At 41.2% G+C, this 9,697-nt stretch overlaps 1 protein-coding gene across 3 annotated transcripts; it reads right to left on the bottom strand.

Moving 5' to 3' along the window:
• Positions 1–799: 799 nt before the first annotated feature.
• On the bottom strand, positions 800–8,754 carry ZBTB18 (zinc finger and BTB domain containing 18). Of its 3 annotated transcripts, XM_030196430.1 has the most exons (3): positions 8,534–8,694; positions 6,555–6,622; positions 800–4,465 (listed from the first exon to the last, which is right to left on the bottom strand). In XM_030196430.1, the coding sequence occupies exons 2-3, from the start codon at positions 6,565–6,567 to the stop codon at positions 2,880–2,882; spliced, it is 1,599 nt and encodes a 532-aa protein (XP_030052290.1). In that variant the 5' UTR covers positions 6,568–6,622; positions 8,534–8,694; the 3' UTR covers positions 800–2,879. The 3 variants fall into 3 exon arrangements, with proteins under 3 accessions (XP_030052290.1, XP_030052291.1, XP_030052289.1); XM_030196431.1 differs by lacking the exon at positions 6,555–6,622 and having other exon boundaries at positions 8,534–8,754; XM_030196429.1 differs by lacking the exons at positions 6,555–6,622; positions 8,534–8,694 and adding an exon at positions 5,481–6,542.
• Positions 8,755–9,697: the final 943 nt, after the last annotated feature.

Genomic DNA, 9,697 nt, shown 5'->3' with positions numbered 1-9,697 from the left:
GCTTTATGTTTGTAGGACAAAAGTAGTCCATTTTCTGGCACAGGCTTTCCCCTTTGTTCACATCCATTCAATTTTGCAGATGTTGCTAATTTGGAGCTTCAGTTCTCTATGATTATGCTCTGTAATATCCAAGATGCTTCCCCCCCACCCCACTATGAGTAGCATAAACTAGATAACCCCCCCTCCCTCCTTTCTATGTCCTCTCCTCACCAAAGGCTAGGGCTGTGCTGGAAGTGTAGCTTCATAATCATCTTCTCCTTTGAAAACATATCCCTAGAAATGCTCACTTTCAGAAAGTTCCCAAATTACTTTAAACCTGGCAAGGTAAAAAAAAAAAAAATGCTATCATTACAGAAGTGCACTGTAAATGAGGATGCCCCTTTCCCTGCCAATTCCCTGATTTTCATTTTAAGATGTGAAGTATTGAAGAATCTCATCACACATCTAAAATGTCTATTAAGCCAAACAGGAATACTAAATATACCTTACAAGTGTTGATGGAGTGTAATAAAAAGTGAATGAGATGGGAAATTTCACAGCAAACTGTGTTTGTGTAGGTAACATACATAGAAGGTCCAAGATTTTGATTCCAGAAAATATATGCAAATGCATTCACCACACAAATACAACCATTTGAAGAAACAGAACAGATGATAGAAGTGCACATATATTTACCTGCTGGCTGCTTTAACAATAATTAAAATGTCCAGTTATCTAGGTTAAAAAAAATTACACTGAGGAAAAAGTCAAATTTAAATCACATCGCACAATTGATCATTCTGATTTTAAAAACCAGACATTTTAGAGTTCATATAATTTATTGCAGTTAGCACACAGTTTAAAAATTCACCAAACTCACCAATAGTACAAAACTAAACAGCATTATAAGTTAATCCCTTCCCACCTCCTCAGGAAAATAAAACATACTATGATTGTCAAAGCTAGATGTCAGTCTAATTCGTAAAGGAAGAGTGTGTGAAACTGGTTAAGAGAAAAAAAAAGCACTCTCTCGAGAATCACAAACAAATCAAGAGAAAAGTGCCTGCTTTCTTCACAGACACTGATTGTCTTCCCTAAATTATTAAAATAATGTACATCTGAACATAAATCTTATTCAAAAGTTCTATAACCTCTTCAAGTAACTAAAAGATAATGCTCCAAGGCCATTTTCACAGCTTTGTTTTTCTTTCTGAATGCCACTACATCCAAATTCATGCACATTTGACCAAATAATTCCAAAAAGAGTTCAGCAACACACAATGGAGTTTCCCATTAAGTATCTTATGCACAAAAAATAGGCTATGTTTACAGTAGTTAAGGCGATCAAATCTTAAACATGAGCAATAAAATAAAATAAAGAAATCTTAAAACCCAGATGAGGAAAACAAATGTTTCCATGCTACCCCCATAAATAAGTGCCAAGACAGGAAAACAAACACTGTGCAAAATGTTTTGCCCGGTGTGCCAGTCATTAAAATGGTGCATGCAAGCAGTAGCTTTTGCTGCTCCAAAGCACACAGTATAGTAACCCCAACCCCCAACCCCTCTATGTCAATAAAGCCCTTCCAAGCCCTTTCAGCCTGGGGCTCTTTCAGTCTGCAAAACCTTTTCAAGGAAGGGGGCGGGGAGAAGGGAAGAATGACCTACTGTCAAATCCGTGCAGTAGTTTGTCAAAATAAAATTAAATAAAATTCTGCATCTAAGGACCGAGACAGCATGTATTTTGTGCAATTTGACATTCTGAGTTTGTATAAATGCATAATGCACATGCAAGAATCTTTAAGCCTGTATGTAAACATTTAATATCTTCCTTGTTGTGTATGCCAAGTTCTTAACTTGTAGCTTAAAATTTCATTCAGCATTACAGCTTAAAGACAGTGGGAAAACTAATTTACATATTACAAAAGAAAACTTAAATAAAAAATACAGTGCATTTGTTATTCTTCATAACACTAGTTGCATCCTCAATGGTGTTATTTTTCCTAAGAAAATTAAATAATTTTATCTCACTCATGTAAAAGTTATACAATGCAAACAAGGACAAAAATATATACTTAGCCTCATGCATTTCTGTAGCGTTAATATTTACTTTTCAAGACTCAACTAAGAGCATCAACACAACCTGTCAAGTTCTTTGACACCCCTCCCCCCTTTAATCATTACAGTATACAATAACAACAATTCACATTTTTAAACATACAGTTCAACACTGCTAGCGCTGCAATATCCTTTTTTACCCCAAGCAAAGGTAGCTCACTAAAATTATCCATCAAACCAGCATATTCATAAAAAATATTTTGATGGGAATTCCAATGAGCCCAGATGTCACCAGTGCTGTTGCATCGAAAAAGTTAGCTGCTAATTTAAAAATGGATAATCCAGCATTTATTTCATTTTTTTGGTTCTGGGTCTAAAAGCATTCAGATTTCCAAGAACTACAAGGGACGCATGCAGTTTCAGAAATGAAAAGGAACCGATATCCTGTCTAGATTTACCCATCTTTAAAAAAAAAATAAAAATAAAAATCAAACCTTCAGACATCGCCATGTTTAACACACAACATGGTGCTTCAGAAAATAAAGTAGTATTTTACAGTACAAGGTTTTTCCACCCTCTTTTTTGAAAGCAACAGATTTACTGGCTTGCTTATTCAAGGGGGAAAAAAATCTTATTGGGCTACTATACTGTGGCATTCCTTCTAGATATTCCTGTCTATTCAGCACTTTTACATGAAATTCATGCTGCCCTAAAGTGCACAGAACAAGCAAAAAATTCAGATTAAAGCCGAAAGGAAACAGGACTGCTTTTAGACCCTACCACAATTATGTATAATTTTTTTATATTTATATATATATATACTATTTATATATATAAAATTCTTATTTCCAAAGTTCTTGAGAGCTATCTTCTAGGGTCCAGTCTCTGACAGTAGGTAAGCTCAGTGCTTCACTTTTGACAGACAGCGAGTTCACTAGCTCGCAGTGAAACTTCCGAATGTGTCTGTAAAGGTCTCCAGACTGCGTGAACCTACGCTCACACCATTTACAGGCATGTGGCTTCTCCCGTGTGTGAACCACAGCATGGCGGCTGAGATTGTGGGAGTACTGGAAGCTCTTCCCACACTGAGTGCAGGTGTAGGGCTTTTCGCCTGAATGAGTCCTCTCATGGCGTTTCAGAGTGTACATGCAGGAGAAAGTCTTGCCACACAGGGAGCAGGTTGGGACATTGACATCAGTGACGGGCTTACTACGAAGTCCGTCCTGTTCACGAAAGTGTGTGCTCAAGTGAATCTGCAGAATGTGGGGGCTAGGAAAGACTTTGTTACAGAGGGGGCACATGAAAATTTGGCTGGCGGGACTGAGTATGTTTGATACATAAGGAAGCAGGCTGCTGTCCATGCTCCCTTCCATCTGGATTCGCTCACTTTCTGGAGTCATCATTTCATCGTCGCTAGCTTTATCCTCCCGGTCAAGTTCTCTTAAGACTGAATCTTCCCTTATAGGAACTGGATGGGATGACTCATACTGTACCCTGTTATTAGTGCTTATGCTTTCTTTCACAGTGCTGTGTTCCATGTCATAGTCATTAGTGCCAACATCACTCTCATCACAGGAAGCCTCTTTCTCCACCTTCACCTGCACCAGGTTGTTTCTTAGCATGTCCTGCGACGAAAAATAAGAGGTATTCAGAGTCTCTGTTCCTGAGAGACTGGACTTGACAGACAGGTCCAACACACAGTCAACATCTGCCGAATCCCTCACCGAGATGACAGACCTCTGGGACAAAGACCCTGTTGAGCTGCAGGGGCTGGCTACTGTTTTTCCAGCTGCTCCTGCGTGTGTCTCAGCCTCTCCGCTGGCCTGGGGAATGCCTGCTGAGTCTGAGGGCAATCTCATCCACATGTTCCCAGGCTCAACCACCAAGTCCCTTTTACTTGGCAGGATATTCAATTTTTCATCCTCCCCTTCTTCATCACTGGGCAGCTCGCCTGCCATGTGGCTGCTGCTGCCACCGTCAGAGAGGCTCTCCACTTTGTCAGAGCAACTGGAGGCGTCCTCTTCCTTCTTTGTGCTGTCTGCCTCCGTAGTGGCTTTCTCTTTCAGCTTCTTTTTGCAGACTTTGACAATGTCGTACATGTGGAGGTAACTGGCAGCTGCAAGCACGTCTTCAATGGGTAGGTCTTTGAACTGGAGTTTTCCTTCATACATGAATTCAAGCAAGAGAGTGAAAGCTGGAGCTGTAACAATGTCGCTGTTCAGATGAACAATGTCTCTTTTGTCTAGCTGGTCCTTGTAAAAGAGGTGGAAGTACATGCTGCAAGAAGCCAGTACAGCTCGATGTGCTTGGAACTGTGCATCTCCTACCAGGACAGTGCAGTCGCAAAGAAATCCCTGATGCCGTTGTTCCCTCAGACACTGCAGCAAATGTCTACTGTGGTCTGGAAACTCCATGCTGTCTTCATAACCTATAAACAGACAAAATGTTAGTTGGCTATAGGAAAGAAAAAGACTTTGTATCTTGCATGTAAAATATTTCATGTGCTCCCTAAATTTGCAATCCTATATTCATCACTAAAATAGAAAAAAAAATATCAGACATTCCCATCCCCCAAATATTGTTTGCCTACTAACTTATAAAATGAAAACTGCTTATTTAAAAAATTCTGAAAATGGTTCAATTTTATATTTATATTGAATTGCAATCCCAAATTTCTATAATGATCAATTTTCTCCAGCTTCATTTTAAAGACATTAAATTCAACTCTGGCATAACAAATTATATTACAAACATAAAACAATTTGACTCTAGATCCTTAAACCTTCCTCCATTTGCCGTTAATTACAGTTCACTGCACAGTGGTGTTTCCCAAATTTACTAGGCAGTACTGTGTACTTGAGGAATCTTATCTGTAATTTCTCACTGGCAAATCTGAAGTGGAAACACACTAAACAAGATGTTTGCTAAGGTTTAAAAAAAATGGCAAAAGAAGTAACAAAACAAAAAAAAAAGAATTGGTATATGCCCACAATCTTGAACCAGATGGGGTTTGTCTGCTATGGTTAAAACTAGGTATTGAAGCAGGATTATTAAAAAAAAAAATGGTTCTTCCACTTTTACATGAATTGTACACTAGAACTGTCACCTTTTAGTGGGGTACTAAAACAAGTTTCATATTAAACAGTACAGAAAAGTCTAGCCTTAAAATGTGAAATCTCAATCTGAAGCGCAAATGAATTCCAGTCAAGCTGTTCTGACTTTTCCACAATGCCATTCTTGAGAAGTACTGTTTAGATCAGCACCAAAAGAAGAGACTATGCCACATGAAGAGTTTGTATATTAACGCAGACTATGTTCAGTCAAAGAAGCCAAAAATCCTCATCACATTTTCCCATCACAACCTAATCAACTTTGACAAATCAGAGAGTAACAAACAAGAAACCAATAACACTGTGCACTTTCGAGGGAGGACAGTTCCTTACCAGGTTTGCAAACTTCAAACTGGAAAGCATTTGTTTCAAGATCTCTCTCTCTCCAGGTCTGTGATACATTTATTACCGAAAGACAGTTTTTCCACATTATACTAAAAATTATTCGCCCACCTCAATACTGTGAAAACATCAGCATGGAAATAAACCAAAAAAGATTTACAATACAATCACTTTAAGTGCCCCACAGCCTACATCAATCCTAATCTTTAAGAGGACTAAAAATAAAGATTGGAGGGCAGCTCACAAGGTAGCTGTGATCAAATTAGGAGGCTGAAAGGACAGAGAGGGACGAAGAAGGAAGCTTATAAACATCTGATCCAGCTGACTGTGGCCATATGGCAGCTGCTGCCCAGATAAAGAGATTAAGAACAGAGGAGTGTGATTACAGCTGTCTGGCCAATTCAGGCAGCTCAAATCTACAAGTTCTAAATTAGTCACTAACACAAAAACTCCTTCAAAAAATTACTGTTATACCGAAAGGAAAAAAGTTCTCGAAATATATATTTGAGGAAGGGAAAACCAGTCATTTCTCCAAAGAACAAAAGTTTTAGCATATAACCAGATTTTTAGGCACCAAAAGGTACTACAGCTGTGTGCTTCATTAATAAAGGCTGCCCCAGCCCTCAAGAGAATTTAAAGTTCAATCATTGTGTGTACAGAACATATTCTGCATTATTAACCAGAAACAGATTTCAGGCTTTTGAAAACTTAATCCTGAATACAGCAAAATTCAACTACTGGTGTGACAGTTCATTTCAATACAGTTAAAAAAAAAGATTTTCTTTTAAAAAGTCAGAATAGTTACGCTTACTTAAAATATTCTAAAATAAATTTTCTAGTTGCAAATGCTTGAATGACCAAAACTATTAAACATGTCTAAGAAAAGGTACTGAAGTACATAAGCAAATATTCTAAAACCAGATCCTCAGCAGTCTAGTCCCATTTATATTTAATGCTCTGAATTTCATATTTTATTCTGTACACTGTTAGTTAAGTAATGTGATTGTCCTTAAATTAAATAAAAAATACCAACACAGAAAAAGCTGTGTCTCCTGCTATTCCTACCTTTAGTATACATAAACCTGATTAAGTCCTTTCCTCTGAGTCTTGCTGGCTCCAGGTCTGGTAGATTGCTGAGGGGGGGGAAAATAGAGCAAGAGACAGATGCAAAGTGGAGATGATGTTAGAGAGGAATGAGATACCTTCTCCCCACACAGATCTGCACACACTAACTCCCTGTCTGTGTGTTAGAATAAAAGGCTGAGGGATGGCAGGCTGTCAGCTGCTCTGACATCATGTTCAGATGGAAATGCTACCTCCAGCTGTGCTCCTTTTAATGCCATATGCTACTCCTCTACACTCCTGCCACCAGCTTTTTCTTAGGAGAACTTTTCTCTTCCGTTAGTATAAACAAAATACTTCAAAGTTTCCTTTTACAAACTTTTTAAAGGGAAAAGAAAAAGCGTAACATATGGGCTGAACTGAATTTATGAAACTGCACAACTTAATGGTTCCAAGTTGTGGGATCACCTTATTAACTCATAGTACAGGCAATCTATATTAAAAAAACAGCAATACTTTCAGGAAAATCCAAAATTATGCAGTTTCAATACTCTAAGATTTAGCTGAAGTGCAAACTTTCCTTGAGACATTCTGGTTCAAAAACATGTTGAAACAAAATTTCCAAGGTCAAACTGCAAATACAGTCAATTCTTTTTACTCTATAAGCATATACACATTAAAACATACTTTGTACATGTATCAAGAACTGAACTAGGCACCCTTGTTAATATTTTTCCCCAACTCATGAAAATACTAATTTTAACACATTTCTGTGCAATAAGATGCTTTTTGTTAAGAGAAAAGCTCCTGATTTGTAATACTAACAGTAGGAAGTTGTGATTATTTAAAGCTCTCTGAAAGAAACAGTTTGTAAGGACTTCACCAGCAAAGCATTTAAGTGACTTGCAAGCTTTCCGTTACACCTGCTGACCTGATCCTATTTCCCAATGTTATAAAAGACGCCTTGTCCACTTCTCTTTAACATTTCTGTAGCGGCGGGACTATCAATAAAAGCTACCGTATATGTAAACACAAACGCAGATGTGAAAAGTGAAAGCATTTTTTCCCCAGGTTTTGTTTTTATTACTGAACGGCTGATGAAACACCAGTGCAACCATGCGGTGTAGCTGGACAAAAACCGAGCAGAGTTTACCCTAACATCTGTGAATGTCAAACCCATCCTCGCGCACATAAAAACAAGGGGCGTGGAAAGTAATTACAATCCACCACCCCACCCCCAAAAAAGCAAAAAAAAAAAAAAAAAAACTACTCTCAAGCCCTTTCCTACTAAAAGTGACAAAAAGCTTTAATAACCTTTTCACGAAACGAATCTTGGAGGGGGGAGGGAAGGAAAAAACTTGAGAACTTCCGAGCATCTGTGAAAAAGAAAGCCAGAGAGGAAGAAAAGGAGAGAAAAAAAAATCGCCTGCGAGATCCCAATGCCAGATGCTTCTGAAATGAGCCGAGACCCGAAGAAACCTACTCAGACTCCCATCCCGCGGCTGCAGGTGTCAGATCAAACATTATTCTAAGAGCGCCGGAGAGAGCGAGGAAGGCGAGGAGGAGAAAGCAAGCTTTTGCAGAACAGCTAAAAAGAGAAATCTTTAAAACTCAAGAAAGCAAAATTAGACTGGAAAAGAGGGTTGGGGGGGGGGGGGGTGAGGAAAGAGGCGGGTCCAGACATGGGATGAAAGCACAACAAAGCTTCAGACACGTGAGAGAAAGTAGCGGCCAGCTCCCTCTCCTTCTCCCCCGGGGCCTCATCGGCTCCCGAGCCCTGCCCCCGGCTATGGATACCCTCCGCTCTTGCAAGGAGACAGGTGACAAGCAGTTCACCCTGAGATCACTTCCCGCCAGCAGTCCCTGGAACATATTCCTTCTCCTCCTCCTCTGCACGTTATTAACAGACCTTTCCCCTCCCCCCCCCGGCCCAAGCGGCGACCCCCGGGCTATTGCACCCTCCGGCGGCGAACTGCACTCACAGACACAAGGCGGCCCCCCCTCCGGGCCGCCTCTCCCTTCTTTTCGCTCTTCCTCGGTCGGCAATATCTCCGTTTCTCCTCGGTTGCCTTCGTTTCGTCCGCCCCCGGCCGGGAGGCAGGGTGACGCGGGGCGGCTTGTACCCTCCTCCCGCCCGCAGCACTCAGCGACTCTCCATGGCAGCGCCGGTAGCAGCAGCAGCAGCCACTCGGACCCTGAGCGAGAAAGTGACGGCGCAGCGCGAGGAGCACGCAGGCACGCACGAGGTACGCACGCACCGCGCGCGCCGCCTCTCACCACCACCCGCCAGCCAGACGCGCTGAGAAAGGAATAGCTGAGGAGGGGGTTGGAGTGGGCTAGAAGAACATCTGGATGTTCTGCTGTTCCCTTCCCCCCCCCCCCCCCCCGGTGCCTCTTAGGCAGCGACCGAACCTCTGCTGATTGCGGTCCCTGTTAACTTGTCCGCTCCCTTCCACCTTGGAGGTCAATAAAATAAAATTATTCTTCTAACTAACTGCTGCAAGAAGGGGCGGGGCCGAAGCGCTCAGGGGCTCCGGGAAAGAAAATAAAAAGGTAAACAGCAAACTCTATTTCCTGCTTTTCATCCAACCAGGGGAGTACTCTTGGCGGACAGACAAAAGATAGTGACCAATTGCTGCTTAGATTCTCCGCCGTCCTATTGTTTCCAGCCAATGGCGAGGGGCCAGAGGTGGGCTACCGTTCCTTTGTTCAGGATTTTTCCGTTGGTGTTGGCGACATTGATATGGCTTTCAAGCTGCCTGGGTATTTTTTTTTTTGGGGGGGGGGGGGGGGTTCCAGCTTCACTGAAGAGTGAAGAAGAGAGTACTAGGTCAAGTTTTTTTTTTTTCTTATAGCAGATGAAGTTTACCACCCTCTGTTCTGGTTCAGGGAATGGAAGAGAACGAGAACGTCAGGGTGCAGGGGAGGCCAGGCAGCGCCTTCACCTTCGTCCGCTCGCTGGTGTTGGGTATTTATGGCTTTAGCTCATTCACTCGCTGAAGAATCCGTGCTTGCTACAAGATGGAGTTGTGCTCGGGAAATAGGTAATAGCCAGGTTTTATCAAGTTCCTTGTGCTTGGTTTCTATGTGTCCAGTTGTGCTTACTTTTAGAGAGCCGTAAACAGTCGACTACGATATTGTGTGTT

The sequence above is a fragment of the Microcaecilia unicolor genome, chromosome 3, assembly GCF_901765095.1.
Source record: "Microcaecilia unicolor chromosome 3, aMicUni1.1, whole genome shotgun sequence".
Lineage (NCBI taxonomy): Eukaryota > Metazoa > Chordata > Amphibia > Gymnophiona > Siphonopidae > Microcaecilia > Microcaecilia unicolor.
This window is presented reverse-complemented; position numbering and strand designations above follow the sequence as displayed.